General features: G+C 39.1%; 1 protein-coding gene across 13 annotated transcripts in view; it reads right to left on the bottom strand.

The window, feature by feature from the left end:
• Window positions 1–19,902, bottom strand: part of ACTR3B (actin related protein 3B) — a 178,991-nt gene that overhangs the window by 141,706 nt on the left and 17,383 nt on the right. For 9 of the 13 annotated variants that reach the window (XM_064275101.1, XM_064275104.1, XM_064275102.1 and 6 more), the window contains exon 2: window positions 11,118–11,173. The exons of the other annotated variants lie outside the window; for them this stretch is intronic. In XM_064275101.1, the coding sequence (XP_064131171.1) occupies window positions 11,118–11,173 (56 nt within the window). The remainder of the gene's footprint in view (window positions 1–11,117; window positions 11,174–19,902) is intronic. 13 annotated transcript variants of the gene reach the window in all.

Raw genomic sequence — 19,902 nt, 5'->3', positions numbered from 1 at the left:
CATGAAAAGATGTTCAACATCACTAGCCATTAAAAAAAAAAAAGCCATTAGGGAAATGCAAATTAAGACCATGATGAGCCAGCACTATACATCTATAAAAAAAAAACTAAAACCCAGCGCCCTCCAACAGCAAAAACACCAAATGCTGGTGAGAGTTTGGTGAAATCTGATCTCTAAATCTATAGCTGGTGGGAATCTAAAATGGTATAGCCACCCTGGAACATAGTCTAGCAATATAAGGTTACCATTAAAAAAGAAAAAAAGTTGCAATCTAGTTGGTTCTGATTCATGGTGACCCCAAGTATGCAGAGTAGAACTGCACACATACGGCTTTCAAGCCTGTGACCTTTCAGAAGCTGGTCTTCCAGGAGCCTCTGTGTGGGTTCAAGCCTCCAATCTTTTGGTTAGTAGTCAGGCACTTAACTGTGTGTACCACCCACGGACTGCTGAACTTATCACACAAACCAACAATTGCACTAAGCTTGCTGCCATCAATTCTGACTCACAGCAATCCTACAGAGAACTGCCCCATAGGGTTTCTGAGGCTACAATCTTTACAGAAGCAGACTGCCACATCTTTCTCCCACAAAGCAGCTGGCGGGTTCAAACTCCCAACCGTTCAGTTAGCAGCTTAGTGCTTAACCACTGCTCCACTGGGTATTTATCCCAGAGAAATAAAAACATATACCCTCACAAAAACCTGTACACGATTATTCACAGCAAATTTACCTATATACAATTGTTCACAGAAGTTTTATTTGTAATAGCCAAGAACTGGAAACAACCAAACTGTCCCTCAGTAGATGAATATTTAAACGCATTGCTTTACATCCATACCGTGGAATACTACTCATCAATAAAAAGGAAAAATTTACTGATACACTCAAAAACGTAAATGGATATGAGGGGCATTATTCTGAGTAAAAAGTCATCTGAAAAGGTCACATACTGTATGATTCCACGGTTACTAACACTCTGGAAATGACAAAATTATAGAGATGGAAAACAGATTAGTGGTTGCCAGCGTTAGGAATTGGGGGGAGTCGGCATGACTGTAAAGGAATAGCAGAGAAGAGACCTTCATGGTGATGGAATAGGTCTGTATCTTGGCTGCAGTGGTGGTTACAGGAAACTACACCTGGGACAGAATGACACAGAACTATACACGTGCACAGTACCAATGTTAATTCCCTTGTACTACAATTGTATGAGAGGTAACCTTTGGGGGAAACTGGGTGAAGAGCATACGGGACCTCTCTGTACTATTTTTATAACTTCCTGTGAATCTGTAAATGTTTTAAAGATAAAATAAACTGTAAATAATTTAAATAAACTAAAACACAGAATAAAACACCTCAATAACTGTAACGATGACCCAAAACACCAAATCCACTGCCATCAAGTCGATACCAACTCACAATGACCCTACAGGACGGAGTAGAACTGCCCCGCAGGGTTTCCAAAGAGCACCCAGTGGATACTAACTGCCGACCTTTTGGTTAACAGCCATAGCTCTTAACCACTACGCCACCAGGGTTTCCCAATGATGACAGAAAACTAACAAATTCAACTTAATAAAGAACAATGTAAAGTTCTGCAATTTAAAAAAAAAAAAAAATGCACTGGTACACCCTGAAGACACAGGGTATTTTCCAATTGCTAAAAAGTCATCTGAGGCCAGCCTAAGGAAGACAACCAGGGCCAACCTGAGGAAGAGCAAATCTAGGATTTAGATATAAATCCTGTATCTTAAGAACATTTTCTATTTCAGTTAACAGACATGACAATATTAATTTTTAAAATAAAAACAATATATTTCTCAGAAGATATTTTATTAAACCTTCAAGGAATGAACAATTATTACCTTATACAAGGACCCCTGGTGGTGCAGTGATTAAGAGCTCAGAGGTCAGCAATTCAAATGTACCAGCCACTCCTTGGAAGCCCTACGTGGCAGTTCTACTCTGTCTTATAGGGTTGCTATGAGTTGGAATCAACTCCACGGCAACAGGTTTGATTTGGTTTTTTGATCTTATACAAGTGCTTCCAGAGAACACAAAAGGAAAGAAAGCTAACAAAGTTGTTTTACAAAGCCAGTGTAATCCTAATATACAAACCAGACAAAAGCAGTACAAGAAACTAAAAATATCTTGCTTTTAAACACTATGCAAAAATCTCAAATGATGTATTTGCAAATACAGTTCAGTAGGTACTTGATATTTCATGACCAAGTAGGATTCCAAGAGTGAAATAAATAATTGTTCAATATTTAAAAATGTACTAATGTAATCCAGCATATTAACAGACCAAATTCCAAAACCATATTACCATATCAGTAAATACAGAAAATCCTAAATAAATGTCAACACTCATTCATGACTAAAAAAAAAAAAAAAAAACTCATTAAATTAGGAATGAAAGAAACTTTAATAACCAGAAAAAGCATTTTGAAAAAGAATCTACAATAATTTACCAGGGAAACACTAAAATCACTCTCCTTGAAGTCAGAAAGACAAAATACCTCCTATCTCCAGTTCTAGCCACTGTTGTGGTAGAAGTTCTAAGACAGTGCAACGGGACAAGAAAAAACGTATGAAGTACAAATACTGAACAGACAAAATAACTATTATTTGCAGGCACCATGACAGTCCGCAGAGAAAACTTAAAATAATCTGCAGGCTACCAGAACTAATGAGAGGGGTCCGCAAGGTTGCTGGACTCAAAAACAACTTTAAAAACCGAGAAGCATTCCTATATGCTGGCAATAACTAATAAGAAAAATGTAATTAAAAAAAAAAAACACAAAAACATAAAGGTGCTTAGAAATAAATCTAACAAAAAGTGTATGGGTTTTTGGAAGAATATTATAAAACATTACCAAAGAACATAAGGCACTTGAATAAATAATAAAATAAATATATCATATTTACGGATAAGAACACTCAATTCAAAAAGATACCAAATTTTTCCCAAATTAACCTATAAATTTAATGTTTCTCTAATAACAAACTTCTTTATAATTTTTCATGGAACTTAAACGAATTCTAAAATTAATAGTGAAGAGTGAGGGCTTAAGAATGGCCAAGCTTATTCTGAGAAAGAAAAAAATGAAGAGGTACTAGATACCAGATACCAAGATATATTATAAAGTATTTAACACAGGGCAAATCTGAAGCAGAGACAGACAAACACATCAGTGAAACAGAAAAAAGACACCAGAAACAGACCCATGCTATCTTAGGCTGGTTTCTCTAGAGAAGCAATCAGTAAAGCATCCATATAGTATATATAAAGACAGAGTGATTTATATTAAGGAAATGGATACATGGTATAGAAGCTAGAAAGTCTCAAATTCGTGGGTCAGGCTTCTCCTGACTGACATAGCTGCAGGGCCTGGCAAACCCAAGATCAGCAGGTCAGGCAACAGGTCTCTGGCTCACAGGCTGTGGAGGCTGACGGAGTCCAAGACTGGCAGGGAAGCAGGCAGGTAACGTGCTAGCTCAAGTCCCAAGAACCAGAGGTCAGATGAACAGGGGCCAGCTGCAGGATCCAGAGGAAGCAAAAGCCCGCCAGAGAGTCCACCTACATTGGATACAGACCACACTCCCAAGGAACTCCCTTTCAACTGATTGGCTACTCATAGCAGATCCCACCATGGAGGTGATCACATCAGAACAGATCTCACGGAAGTCATTACATCATTACACAACTGTCAGACTACATCGGAACTGCCAAACTGCTGAGAATCATGGCTCAGCCAAGTTGACACACAACCTGAATGATCACACCTGCATATACGATGAACACATGACAACTCAATATGCTAAAAGAGGTATGTCAAATCAGGGGGGAAAGAATGTACTCATGAATAAATGGTCCTGGGACAACTGCCTTTCCATTTGGAAAACACATAAAAATTAATTATATCTCTCACAACACATTTAAAAAAAAAATTAAAATTATTAGAATATATGAGAATTTCTTTATGATCTTAGGATAGGAAAGCATTTTTATGAAAGAGGCCTGAAATTTTTGACTATATCAAAATTAAAAATTTCTATATGATAAAAACGATCATTAAAAAAGGATGTCATACATTAGAATAATATATATGCAACAAATTTGTATCCAGGATTATACAAAAAATTCCTATAAATCTATTTTAAAAAGATAAAAAAAGAAAAATAGGCAAAATATGAACAGGCATGAAAAATGTTCAACCTTACTAGTAATCAGAGAAATATTTTTTTTAAATGAGACATCATTTTATATTTATTAAACTGGCAAAAAAAATTACAACTGATAATACTAAGTTTTCTCAAGAATATGAGAAACTCTCATACACTGCTGATGGAGGATAAATTAGTACAACCACTTCAAAGAGTAATTTGGCAATAGGTGCCCTGGTGGCACAGTGGTTGAAACGGTCGACTGCTAACCGAAAGCCTGTGGTGCAAAGCCACCAGCGGCTCCACGGGAGAAAGATGTGGCAGTCTGCTTCGCTTCCATAAAGACTGGAAAACCCACCGGGTCGCTACGAGTCAGAAGTGACCTGAAAGCAGCGGGTAATAAGGTAAAGATATGCACATCTCACGATGAAAAATTACATTTCTGATTATCTTCTCTGAGAAAACTAGCATATGCACATAAAGAGATATTCACTGTACCATTTTGTATAATAGAACTGGAAAATGCTCAAATGAAAAAAATTAATGTATATTCACATGTTGGAATTCTGATCTACAGCTATACATATTGGCACTGAAAACACTGAAAAACATAATATTGGGTGTTTTTTAAAAAGGATAATACAGAAAATTATTTACAATGTGATATCATCTTATAGGTTTTTAAACTCATAAAACAATACTGTATATTATTAATGCATCCTGGTATATGTAATGCAAGGATAAAAACATGAAAATATTCACCAGAGGAGGGAAGAGGGCAAGGGAAAAGGAGAAAAGGCTGAGGAACAGAGAAGAGGAGCCTAGTCCTCAATCTGTAACGTAAGTTAGTCACTCTGACACAACGATGACACAATGCCAACATTTGCGCGTTCTGGGTACTGGGTACATGGGTGTTATACAGCTTCTTCTGCATTATCAACTCTCTCATTAACCAACATTTCACACTTACAACAGTAAAAAAAAAATCACTACCTGACTATTTTGTGCATTAATGACATACGTTTGGCAGTAATGAACACCAAGGTGCAAAGTGAGAGTGATGGTGGCCCTGAGGGTCAAGGTATGGGTCAGGTTGGCAGGGCCATGACTCTCAGTGGTCTGGCAGTTATGTACTGATGTAACTCAGCTGATGTGTAATCTGGAAGTGAGTCGGAACCGACTCGACGGCACTGGGTTTTTGGTTTGGGTTATAATGACGTAACTTGGCAGTTACGTAATGATGTATGTAGTCATCCTCCCTTTTATGATCTGATATGGTCATCCTCCATTTTCACATAACACTGATTTCACATAATGACCTGGTCTCTGGAACCTAACCATTTCGGTAAGTGAGGAAAGGATGTATTACCTTTCGCATTTTTTTCCAAAATAAAATTTTAAAGAACTCTGTTTTGTTGTTAGGTGCCATCAAGTCAGTTTCAATTCATAGAGACCCTACGTACAACAGAACAAAACATTGCCTGGTCTTGTGCCATCCTCATAATTGTTATGCTTGAGCCCATTGTTTAAGCCACTGCGTCAGTCCATCTTATTGAGGGTATTCCTCTTTTTTTGCTGACCTTCTACTTTACCAAGCATGATGTCCTTCTCCAGGGACTCGTCCTTGGACGTAAGTAATTTTATTTCAATACCTTTCTTGGTAAGGAAGGAAATGAGCATTATTAAGTTTAAGGCTCCTGAAGTTTAAGGCCATATTTTCCAGCTGCCAATACTTCTTCGTTTCCAATTCTCGTGTTCCAATCACAGTTATTATCAACGCACCTTGATTGCATCTTTGATCACTTTCAGACCACAGAAGTTGATAAAAATCTTCGATTTCCTCATCTTTGGCATTAGTGGTTTGAGTAACAGTCACATTAACTGGTCCTCCTTGTAGGCGTATGGCTATTATCCTATGACTGACACCACTGTACTTCAGGATGGATCCTGAAATGTTCCTGATGAACACGATGCCACTCCAATTTGTCATTCCCGGCATAGTAGACCATATGACTGCCGGATTCAAAATGGCCAATATCCATAAATAGAATACAAAATATTACCAAAAATGATGAAGAGAAACCAGATAACTGGGAGCTCCTAAAAATCAAACACCTATGCTCATCTACAGATTTCACCAAAAAGAGTAAAAAGACCACCTACAGATTGGAAAAGCATTTTCAGCTATGACATCTCCGACCAGCACCTGATCTCTAAAATCTATGATTCTGTTAAAACTCAACCACAAAAAGACAAACAACCCAATCAAGAAGTGGACAAAGGATATGAACACACACTTCACTAAAGAAGATATTCAGGCAGCTAACAGATACATGAGAAAATGCTCTTGATCATTAGCCATTAGAGAAATGCAAATTAAAACTACGATGAGATTCCATCTCACTCCAACAAGGCTGGCATTAATCCAAAAAACACAAAATAATAAATGTTGGAGAGGCTGTGGAGAGATTGGAACTCTTATACACTGCTGGTGGGAATGTAAAATGGTACAACCACTTTGGAAATCTATCTGGCATTTTCTTAAAAAGTTAGAAATAGAACTACCATACAACCCAGAAATCCCACTCCTCGGAATATACCCTAGAGAAATAAGAGCCTTCACACAAACAGATATATGCATACCCATGTTTATTGCAGCTCTGTTTACAATAGCAAAAAGCTGGAAGCAACCAAGGTGTCCATCAACGGATGAATGGGTAAATAAATTGTGGTATATTCACACAATGGAATACTACGCATCGATAAAGAACAGTGACTAATCTGTGAAACATTTCATAACATGGAGGAACCTGGAAGGCATTATGCTGAGCGAAATTAGTCAGAGGCAAAAGGACAAATATTGTATAAGACCACTATTATAAGATCTTGAGAAATAGTATAAACTAAGAACACATACTTTTGTGGTTACGAGGAGGGGAGGGAGGGAGGGTGGGAGAGGGTTATTCACTGATTAGTTAGTAGATAAGAACTACTTTAGGTGAAGGGAAGGACAATACTCAATACACGGAAGGTCACCTCAACTGGACTGGACCAAAAGCAAAGAAGTTTCCAGGATAAACTGAATGCTTCAAAGGTAAGTGGAGCAAGGGCGGGGGTTTGGGGACTATGGCTTAAGGGGACTTCTAAGTCAACTGGCAAAATAATACTATTATGAAAACATTCTGCATCCCACTTTGAAATGTGGCGTCTGGGGTCTTAAATGCTAACAAGTGGCCATCTAAGATGCATCAATTGGTCTCAACCCACCTGGATCAAAGGAGAATGAAGAACACCAAGGTCACACGATAACTATGAGCCCAAGAGACAGAAAGGGCCACATGAACCAGAGACTTACATCATCCTGAGACCAGAAGAACTAGATGGTGCCTGGCCACAACCGATGACTGCCCTGACAGGGAGCACAACAGAGAACCCCTGAGGGAGCAGGAGATCAGTGGGATGCAGACCCCAAATCCTCATAAAAAGACCAGACTTAATGGTCTGACTGAGACTAGAGGAATCCCGGTGGTCATGGTCCCCAAACCTTCTGTTGGCCCAGGACAGGAACCATTCCCGAAGACAACTTCATCAGACATGGAAGGGACTGGACAATGGGTTGGAGAGAGATGCTGATGAAGAGTGAGCTACTTGTAGCAAGTAGACACTTGAGACTGTGTTGGCATCTCCTGTCTGGAGGGCAGTCAGGAGGGTAGAGAGGGTTAGAAACTGGCAAAATTGTCATGAAAGGAGAGACTGGAAGGGCTGACTCATTAGGGGGAGAGTAAGTGGGAGTATGGAGTAAGGTGTATATAAGGTTATATGTGACAGACTGACTTGATTTGTAAATGTTCACTTAAAGCTCAATAAAAATTATTTTTTTAAAAAAAGGCCAATATCAGCTCACTGCAGCCCACTAATGCCTAGGATATCGATCTCCAAGTGTTCCATTTCACTTCTGATGACTTCCGATTTTCCTAGATCCATACTTCATACACTCCACATCCCAATTATTAACGCATCTTTGCAGTTGTGTCTTCTCATTTTGAGTTGTACCACATCATCAAATGAAGGTCCCGAAAGCTTTACTCCATCCACATCATTAAGGTCCACTCTACTGGAGGAGGTAGCTCTTCTCCTGTCGTATTTTGAATGCCTTTCAACCTGAGGGGCTCATCTTCCAGCACTATCTCAGACGATGTTCCGCTGCTATTCTTAAGGTTTTTACTGGCTAATTGTTTTCAGAAGTATATCACCAAGTCCTTCTTCCAAGTCTGTCTTAGTCTGGAAGCTCAGCTGAAATCTGTGCACGATGGGTGACCCTGCTGGTATTTGAAATATCGGTAGCATAGCTTCCAGCATCACAGCAACACGTAACCCACCATAGTACGACAAATTGACAGATGTGTGGGGTAAGGGCTCTACTTAGCAGAAAACAAAATTATCTTAGTGTTCAATTTCTATTTCCAGTCTAGGCCTTTTCCTTGAGCACTGAACCTTATATCCAGTTGTCTGTATACCTAAAATCTTTGAACACTAAAAATCTAAATGTATTTATTTTCTCCTTACCCCTCCCTGCTCCTCACTTCTGCTGATGTGATCACCATACACTCCTCTGCTTGATACTTTTCAAAGACTCCCAGTGTCCTCCAACAACTTAAAAAAAAAAAAAGGGCAGCGGAAACTTTCTTCAATCAAGCCAATTCTGCACAGAAGCTCAAACAAAAAAACAAAAACAGATAAAATGAGGACTGCCCTTGTAGAAGAGGGACCAGGCCCAAAAAACAGGGCTCCCCTAATCTAGCAGGCTATGCTCCTGACTGAACCCCTCAGAAACAGTTTGAAAATTCCTGTTACATAAAACAAAATTAAATTCCTTCAGACAACTCAAACTGCTTTATCAGCTGTCTTTTCTCCCCATTTCCAACCACATCTCCTGCCACTCTCCGCTTGGAACTACAATTTCCAACATCATCACATACTCACATTTCTTTGCACACACCAAGTGTCTCACTGCTATGCTTTTAGCTAATGCTGTACCCATCAGGATCAGAAGTCTTGCTCCAGGACATCCCAAACATACATACAGCTTCACCGTTTCTCTTCCTAATGCCACTTTAACACATATACCCTGTACTTCACCTTGTAAGTGAGTCTCTGTAACCAGAAAATGGTTCAGCTCGCAGAACTAAGGAGTAAGTAGGCCAATTGTCAAAGATAACCAAGGCCCTCTATGTATCTTAACACCTTCACTTCTGCCCAATCATCTTGTAAATTTGCCTCCTGGTGCTTCTCTGTCTCTTGCAACAAATTCAGCTAGCAATATAGCTGTTCTTTTACTCCCACCTTTGACATTTTCATTATCTTTCTAGCTTCTGCTACTGCTAAGATTCTGACAGCACCAATCTGAGAGTTCTCTTGCCTTTTGACAGTGAATGAAATCCTACTAATAACTGACTTCAATTCTATCTCTTAATAATGACAGGTTAAATGGGGCTGCCACCTGAATGCCGCTGACAGTTTTAAATGGCAGTGCATTAAAGCAAAAGGTGCCAGGTCAGCCTTTTAAAGATGTTGCACTTAATAAGGTTAAAATTCAATCTTCTGCTTTGAAAAGCCGGAAAGTCTAATTTATAAATCCACCATGGAATAATGCAGTTCTGGGTGACTCACAATAATAAAATCCACAAAAGATTCATCCTACAGAGTGCCAACTTATTAATTTAAAATACATATATACAAGGCCAATCATTGCTATTATCTAGGACACCCCATTCCTGGTATGAAAGTGTTCACATCCAGAAATAATCAAATTCATGGTCAGTTATCCAGCAAGCAAGGAGCTGGAAGGAGGTGAATTAAATGCGAACAAGGAATTGAATACATTTTTCTATTGACATGACCACTGGTTTTCTATCGACTTACAAGGGACTGACTTTAATCTTCCTTTGAGGAAACATTAATCAAGCCTTTTCTCTCTGGCTCTCCTACACTGTCTATATTCTGTACTGGTCACTAGGTCCTTTCATTGTAAAAGCATTTACTCAAAGCAAGTTATAATTTCTAAGGTCACAGCATATCCTGTAAGAGATACATTTATGGTGGCAGTTTCACCTCACTCTTGATTGATACACCTTACTCTTTGTCAAACTCTATGTAAGTAACAACTCAGAATTTAGATAACTTCAGATAAGTCTCCCCCATGAACAACCAATCCCACCCATATTGGGTTGACTTCTATGAAAATCAAGAGTGGGGTGGAATGAACTCTGCCAAAAAGTAAGGGAATTTCTTCTTTTAAGCTTATCTGTCTCTAATGACTGAAAATTAAACAAATACAGAACATTTCTCAACACAATAGAACCGTCATCAGGTCTTTCTGTTGAAAAAAAAAATCTCTCGGTACTGTGAAAAGTGCAGTACAATGAACATCCAGCCCACGGAAGTCGCTAGGCTAACAGAGCTACACTTAATTAAAATTACGAATTAACCTTAAAGAACCAGGAACACTTTTTCTAGATAGATCAGACATTTGGGATTGAATGAAAGGCCCTTGCAAAGAATGGTTAAGGGTGATAATTGAACAACATGATGAAGATAATTAATGCCCATGTGAAGACTGTTGAATGGCAAGTGTTTTGTTACCTACATCATTACCACAATTTAAAAAAAAAAGGCCCCTGCCCATTACCCAAGGTGAAACCTCAGACAGTGACTAAGAGCTAAATCAGAAGAATCAAAGAACTACAAAGTTGCTTTTTTAATATCACAGCAACGTTCTACAGCAATATTCGAGAACTATGTTTTAAAATAAATAAGCCTTCCCAGTAACCAGAACAATTTTCTAAAAGAAGGTGCAAGTAAATTAACACACCTTGAAATGCAAAATAAAATGTTTAGAACAATCTTGAGAAACAATCCACTATAAACCAGAGATAAAGCTTTACTTACACGAAGGTATAATGAACTGTGGTTCAGTGTTGCCTGCGTAGCCAAGTTTGGTGTACCTAAAAGCACAAAGTCGTCAACATGTTTAGATAGCAATACTCTTCTCCATATTCCATTAATCTTCGCTATTATAAGCACTCCAAGTTCTGAAATATAAAGTCTCAGAATATAAAGTTTCTTGAAATAAATAAAACTTGCACTGAGACTCAGATAAGAATGCAATTACAAAAATTTAAAATATGCTTGTTTCTACTGGAAAAATTCCTGCACACATATGCCATATATATGAACTGTGGCATCCCTGATAACCCTCAAAGTACTTTTACACTCTTTTTATCTTTAAAAAACACTGTGAAGAAAGCAGCAGACACACACCCCTATTCTGCAGATGAGGAAATTAAGGCCCTGAGAAGTTAATTAGGCTGCCCCAAACCAAACAGCTAGTCAATTCCCAAATAAGAACCCGAATCTAACATGCAGGCTCCTCTTCTGGTGTTGGCTCCCACAAAGCATGCTTACTTGCAAACTTCCTGAACTTTCTCTGGGGTTAGAAATGATTGTGTTTTTCTTAAAATGTCATGGCGTATATCCACAGAGTTATTGCCATCTTCAGAGAAGCAGCTGACATAGCATCTCTTTATCCTCTAATTTCAGAAAGAGCCCATTTTCTGTCAAGATACTCTGTATAATGGATTCCAAAAGTCTTAACTAAAAGAAATGCCAAAATACTATCTGTTCCAGAAACATTTGCTAATCTCCTAAACTAAAAAAAAAAAGAAAACCCACCACGCAGAACCATCTGCTAGAAATGGAAGGTTGAAAAGCACGAAATGAATTTAAAAGAGTCTTCAGCTCATCCTTTCTTATTAGGACTACTATAATTAACAGTAATGCTGAAAGTCTGGACAACTGAGCTGTCATTCTGAAATAAAGCTTATAATGAATAAAAATATTTCCTAGTAGTGTTGAAAGTTATTGTATTCATTCACTCTGTTTTACAAATTATTTCAAGATGCTTGATACTAAAATTTTTTTGATGTGGAAATATAATCCAAATTCTAAGAAATTAATTAGTGATTTAAAAAAATTTTTTCCAGCTGCCCTAAATTAGTTCCAATTCCTGGTAACCCCATGTGTGTCAGAGTAGAACTGTGCTCCATAGGGTTTTCAAAGTCTCACTTTTCGGAAGCATATTGCCAGGCCTTTCTTCCAAGGCACCTCTGGGTAGGACCTGAACCATCAGCCTTTCAGGTAGCAGCCGAGCACGTTAACTGTTTGCACTACCAGGGAACTCCAAAGTGTATTTTACCATATGCTATGTTCACTGTTTTTGAACACATAGTGAATGAATGAGGTTTGGGGAAACCAAAAAGCAAGTCATCCCCTTATGTTACGCCTACTACGTGGTCTGCACAGGGCGAGGTTTTTGCGCCACAGGAGCCAAAGGCCCTGAAACCCCCCAGACCCTACAAGGAGTTTCTGAAATGCAAGATCCATCTGAGGCCCTCCCAAGTCCCATAGATTACCAGAGCTGGAGACAGGGAACAGACCAAGCGGACACAGGTCTTCCACTCCAGGGCTCACCAGGCCACATAGGAGGTTTCAAAGGCAACCTACAGGCTGGGAGGTTCCCAATGAAGGGCAACAAAATAACTGAACACTAAAGATTCCAGGTCATCCCCAACTCAACCCAAGGTCTGGAGGCATACCCCACACAATACATACAAATAAACTGAATTACTGACCCAAGGCTAAAAAAAAAAAAAAAAAAAAGCGGCCGAGAAATCACTAAAATCATCAAATCTTTAAGTTTGTGTTTTTAACAGGCCACACGACCTACCTCCAAAGAGACTTTGGATCTCGCACTTAAATAAACTCACCTTCTCATGTTGTTAGTTACAATGCTAGAACAGGGTCCTTTCTCTAGTTGTTATCTCTACCACCTGGCACAGCTCCAGGCATTTGGTAGACGCTCCACAAATGCCTGTGGAATGAATTCTTACCAGATGTAAGATAGGTAATCACTGTCAAACTGTTAGAGAAAGGGCAGTGTTTGAAAGGGATGCTAGCAGACAGAAAAACAACTTGATAGAACTAGAAAACCACAGACATGGTCCAAGACAATGTTCTCCCCATTTGCAAACTAACTTGTCTATGTATAATGTTTTTCTTTCCCCACTATAAATAAGTAAATAACTGAAATGAGTGTGGTAAAATGTTAATATTTATTAAAATTCAGTGATAGGTATTATTCAAGTCTGTTGTATTACTTGTATTGCTGAAAGGTAACAAACCACGTGTACTGTATTAGTGCAGATCATGTACTTTGATGCCAGAATGCCTGGGTTCAAATGCTCAGCTTTGAGCAAGTTCCTTTACCTAACTGTATCTTAGTTTTTCCATCTGTAAAATGGGAATAAAAAGAAAACCTAAATGCTAGTGTTATTGTGATAATTAAATGGGTATATAAATGAGCACTCAAAAAAGTGCTCTCTGTACGTTTTAGCTATTATTTTTTACTATGATTTTTCTATACAAAATATTTCATAATTTAAAATTTTGAAAAGTTAAAAGCAATAACATGCTCTGTGACCGACATCATACTGTTCATTCTCTCTGCTATACACCACAGATCTCTCTGCAGAGACTGAACAGTCTCATGTTTTAACAGCGAGAATAAAATACACAAGCTAATGGTGGATCCATAGATACCGGACATCCTTCAACAACTGTTATCTCAACTACATCCCACCGTTGTCTACCTGGAAATCACCCACCATGGCCCAGAGCAGCAAAAGGTCAGACTGCAGAAATGGACTGGAGCACTTTTAGGACCACACCTTGAAAATTCAACTAAGAACTGATGGTGCCGGTACAACACGCCCCTCGGCAGCGGCTGCTGGAACATTCAGGCTCTGAAACCACAGTGTTCTTTTAGACAGCAAAGCCTTCAAAGTCAGCCTTCTGTCACAGAGTCACACAGGTACCTTAAGCATCAACAACAATTAAGCAAATAATGAAGTAAGCTAATATTAAGACACATTAATATTCTTACGGAGCCCCTGGGTAATGCAAATGGTTACAGTGCTCAGCTGCTAATCAAAAGTTTGGAGGTTTGAATCCACCCAGAGGCATCTTGGAAGAAAGGCTTGGTGACCTACTTCTGAAAAATGAACCACTGAAAACCCTACGGAGCACACAGCTCTACTCTGACACACACGGGATCACCATGAGTCAGAACTGACTCCGTGGCAACTGGTTAGCTGGGTTTAATATTTTTATGTATTGACAATTTACTATGAGGCCTTTCTTACCCCCCTAGCATAACTGAAAGCATTAAAAACACTGGCAAAAGCACAAACGACTCAGATTATCTTATGGTAACTTAATATCTTTAAATTTTCCTGTGCTATTCCTTACACAGCATCAAATAAATACATTTGAGGTTTTGCTACTTTGAATAATCACAATGTAACGAACACCTGGAGTCCCTGGGTGGCATAAAGGGTTACGTACTGGACTACTAACCGAAAGGTTGGTGGTTCAAACCCACCCAGATGTACCTCAGAAGTAAGGCCTGGCAAACTGCTTTTGAAATGTCACAGCCTTGAAAAGCCTGTGAGCAGCTCTCCTCTGCACACATGAGGTCGCCATCAGTTGGCATCGACTCAATGGTAACTAACAACAACAATAATGAGCATCTAATAAGATCTTTCAAAAGGTGCCATTCAATTTTAAAAATTTTAATAAAATCTGCATCAGCCAAACTTCAATGAGAACCCATTAAACGTAACACTATAAATGTAGCCTAGTAAGTGCTCAACCTATTAATTCTTTCCTTGGAGGAAAACCCAATGTTAGGAAAACTGGCATGCTCCAGTAGAGGTGATCTTACAGCAGCTCAACTAAAGAGCAGAACCAAAAAATCAACACACCAAACGCAATTCTTAAATATGCAAAGTGTTCAAGATACCATTTATGAAAACAAAAGACTCCTTTTTTTAACCTGAATTTACTACCCAGAAACTATGTAGCAGGTACTGAGAAAGAAAGGGAAGGAGGGAGGGAGAGAGGGAGGGAGGGAAGAAAAAAAAAAACCCCAGGGCCCTGGTCCTCAAACTATTAGAAACATGATTTCAAATCAACTTTTCAGTTGTTACAGGGTAATGTCCTACTCTATCTAGGTAGGCTTCCAGAAATAAAGTACCAAACCTGGCTGCTGAGATGGCCTCGAAGATTCTTAAAATACAGATACCTGTGAGTCTGTCCCAGAATCACCAGAACTGGAATCTCTAGGAAGAACCTTAGGCGTCTGTGTTTTTAACACCTCGGGTCCACATCTCCCTCCCTTCCTCCAAGGGTTCTGATCAACCAGCTTGGGGATCCCGGACCTAAACTACCCCATATGCAAGCTCTCCAGCCTCATTTTCACATTCTAACAAAACCACCTACCACCCACCACACTCACCAAATGAAAGGTATCTATAATGGGGAGGTATAAAACTAGTCAGAAGTGCAGAAGAAGGGACTCATGTGTATCAATTTAATCATTTTGAAGACTGTGTTTAGGCATCTATGAAAAAAAAATAGGTTGGAAATGCTCTTCACCTGAGAGAGCTGAAATTCAACTAGACTGTCTTGTTTTCCAGGTCTCACAAGTCTTCCACCTCTGAAAGGCTACGGTATTACAACTTTCCTATCACTCTTAGTGGACAATATTTTAGTTTTCCATCTCTGACAGGTTTACCCCTTACACAGATTCCAGGTTTCACAGGTTTTACTGTATTTATGTAATTGAGATAGTGAAAAAAAAAATCTGAACTCAATCTAGTAGTGGAAAAAAAAAAACTAGACTCAGAAGAGAAACATTTAATCCTTAGGAAGAGATAATAGACTTAAAATTACTATCATGTACAGGTGTATAAAACAGAAAATAACTGCCAAACAGTATGTACTTGTGATGAGAGGCAGCTGAACAGGGTCACAATGGGTTCACACCCCAGCACCACCTGGCACACTTTCCTAGCTGTGTGAAGTAAGGCAAGGAAATTAACCCCTTCTTACTTCAGTTTCTTCATCTTTTAAATGTTAGTAATAATAATCCCTAACTCCATGCTGAATATTATTTTTTTAATATTTCTTAATCTGAAAAGTAAATCAGAGGCGGAGCCAAGATGGCAGAATAGACAGGCGCTTCCGTCCAGCCCTCTTTACAACAAAGACCCGAAAAAACAAGTGAAACGAGTATATTTGTGCCAAGCTGGGAGCCCTGGGCATCAAAGGCAAGCTTAGACAACGAACCAAGGGGCAGGGGGAAGAAGAGGCTGTTCAGAAGTGGAGGAGTTGCCAGACCTGAATTCTGGGGAGCCCTCAGGCACCATTCCTGGAGCCCCGGCGGCAGTGACGGCGGGCTGGTCCTAGAGTTCAGCCACAGTTTCCTCAGGGAGAAGCAGCCAGACACACAGCCCACTCACACCTCCAGAACCTGAGGAGAACTGAGCTCTCGGCAAAAGCTAAGTACTTGTGTATATTTTACCATGCCCCGCTCCCCCACCCCCAAGCCAGCCTCAGCGGCTGAATCCCTGGGCCTGAGAGAGACCCTAGTGAGCATCTAGAGCCATCCTCCTGGCCCTGGGGAAGGAAAAAATTTGCACCTGGGGGGAAAAGATAATTTGCTATCTCCATTAACCGGGGGAAATCAGGACAGAAGCAGCTCCTGTCCAGGCATAAACCGTCCATGGACCTTGAGCACCTTTCCCTTCTGCATGGACCTGTATGGGCCTATTTTGGGAGAATAGGCCCTTGCTGGCAAACTCCAACCATTTCAACGGTGCAGTGGAGAGGTGGATGTTTGACATTTGACATTGCTTTACCTATTAAACAAGGTCCTCACCTACCCACATCACAGGCCTAAGGACTGGTAGCTCCACTCAGGTCACCCACCCACCTGCAACAGGGGTCCAAAGATAACTGGTACCTCCAGTCCTTACAACAAATACTTTGGGTGCCCATGGTCCCTCTGGAAAACCCACCCACCAGCATGATCTAGGGAACAGAGATGCATTTTCCTCAGAGACACTTGGGGGTCGATTCTCAGCTCCTGCCTTGTTCAGAGCGTGACCCCCTGCTGCACTCAGATACCAGTATATATGCCAATCACCCCTGCCCCTCTAGGGCTGTAGCACAGAGCTTGTACCACACACTTGATATCAGCTACCTGGAAACAAGAAACCTGAATGGACTCCTAGACTGATATACCTGTTAACAGCTCTAGCCAGCTGGGGACAGGATACCAGAGCTCCAAATGCAAAAATAATCAAGCTAGCTCACTCAAGGAACCCATAGGACAATACTAAAACAAAACAAAGCAAGCAGCTATGACACAGTAAGCAAGCATAAACTAATACAATAACTTATAGATGGCCGGAGACAACAGTCAATATCAAGTCACATAAAGAAACAGACCATGATCACCTCAACAGGCTCTCAAAACAAAGAATCCAAGGATCTTCTAGATGAAAGTACATTCCTGGAATTACCAGATACAGAATACAAAAGTTTAATATATAGAACCCTCCAAGACATCAGGAAGGAAATGAGGCAATACACAGAACAAACCAAGGAACACACAGATAAAGCAACTGAAGAAATTAGAAAGATTATTCAGGAACATAATGAAAAGTTTAATAAGCTGGAAAAATCCATAGACAAACAGCAATCAGAAATTCAGAAAATTAACAATAAAATTACAGAATTAGATAACTCAATAGAAAGCCAGTAGAGCAGAATTGAGCAAGTAGAAGCTAGAATTTCTGAACTCGAAGATAAATCACTTGGCACTAATATATTTGAAGAAAAATCAGATAAAAGAATTTTAAAAAATGAAGAAACCTTAAGAATCATGTGGGACTCTATCAAGAGAAATAACCTGAGAGTGATTGGAGTACCAGAACAGGGAGGGATAACAGAAAATACAGGGAAAATTGTTGAAGATTTGTTGGCAGAAAACTTCCCCGATATCATGAAAGATGAGAAGATATCTACCCAAGATGCTCCTCGAACTTCACATAAGGTAGATCTGAAAAGAACGTCACCAAGACATATTATAACCAAGCTTGCCAAAACCAAAGATAAAGAGACAATTTAAAGAGCAGTGAGAGATAAAAGAAAAGTCACCTACAAAGGAGAGCCAATAAGAATAAGCTCGGGCTACTCGACAGAAACTATGCAGGCAAGAAGGCAATGGGATGAAACATTTAAAAAACTGAATGAAAAAAATTGCCTGCCAAGAATCATATATCCGTCAAAACTGTCTCTTAAATATGAAGGTGAAATTAAGACATTTCCAGATAAACACAAGTTGAGGGAATTTGTGAAAACCAAACGAAAACTACAAGAAATACTAAAGGGAGTTCTTTGGTTAGAAAATCAATAATATCAGGTTATCAACCCAAGACTAGAGCACTGCGCAGAGCAACCAGAAGTCAACCCAGACGGGGAAATCCAAAAAACCAAAGTAAGATTTAAAAGAAAAAAAAAGCCCAACACACAGTAACAGCGATGTTATTATATAAAAGAAGACAACATTAAAATAATAAAGAGGGACTAAGAAATGTAATCTATATACCTTCCATATGGACAGGAAGATACAGCAATACAAAAAATAAAAGTTAGTTTTAAATTTAGAAAAATTGGGATAAATAATAAGGTAACCACAAAGAAGACAAACTATCCTACTTAACGAAATAAAATACAAGGGAAAAATACAGACTCAGAAAACAAACCAACAACAAACATGAGGAAAGAACAATATATAAAGAAAATCTACTCAGCACATAAAATCAAGTGGGAAAAAGAAACTGTCAACACACCAAAAAAAGACATCAAAATGACAGCACTAAATTCATACCTATCCATAATTACTCTGAAAGTAAATGGACTACATGCACCAATAAAGAGACAGAGAGTGGCACAATGGATTAAAACACAAGATCCCTCTATATGCTGCCTACAAGAGACACACTTCAGACTTAGAGACACAAACTAAAACTCAGAGGATGGAAAAAAATATATCAAGCAAACAACAATCAAAAAGAGCAGGAGTGGCAATATTAATTTCTGACAAAATAGACTTTAAAGTTCAATCCATCAGAAAGAACAAGGAAGGACACTATATATTGATTAAAGGCACTATACACCGAGAAGATATAACCATATTAAATATTTATGCACCCAATGATGGGGCTGCAAGGTACATAAACTCTATCAGCATTGAAAAGTGAGATAGACAGCTCCACAATAACAGTAGGAGGCTTCAACACACAACTTTCGGTGAAGGACAGGACATCTAGAAAGAAGCTCAATAAAGACACAGAAGATCTAAATGCCACAATCAACCAACTTGACCTCATAGACATATACACAACACTCCACCCAACAGCAGCCAACTATACTTTCTTTTCTAGTGCACATGGAACATTCTCTAGAATAGACCACATATTAGGTCACAAAGCAAACCTTAACAGAATCCAAAACACTGAAATATTACAAAGCATCTTCTCTGAGCATAAGACCATAAAAGTGGAAATCAATAACAGGAAAAGAAATCAAGCACTTGGAAACTAAACAATACCCTGCTCGAAAAAGGCTGGATTATAGAAGACATTAAGGATGGAATAAAGAAATTCACAGAATCCAATGAGAATGAAAACACTTCCTATCAGAATCTTTGGGACACAGCAAAAGCTATGATCAGAGGCCAATTTATATCAATAAATGCACATAGCCG

This window comes from Loxodonta africana, chromosome 22 (assembly GCF_030014295.1).
Source record: "Loxodonta africana isolate mLoxAfr1 chromosome 22, mLoxAfr1.hap2, whole genome shotgun sequence".
NCBI lineage: Eukaryota > Metazoa > Chordata > Mammalia > Proboscidea > Elephantidae > Loxodonta > Loxodonta africana.
Note: the sequence above shows the minus strand (reverse complement) of the source record. Positions and strands in the feature narration are given on the sequence as shown.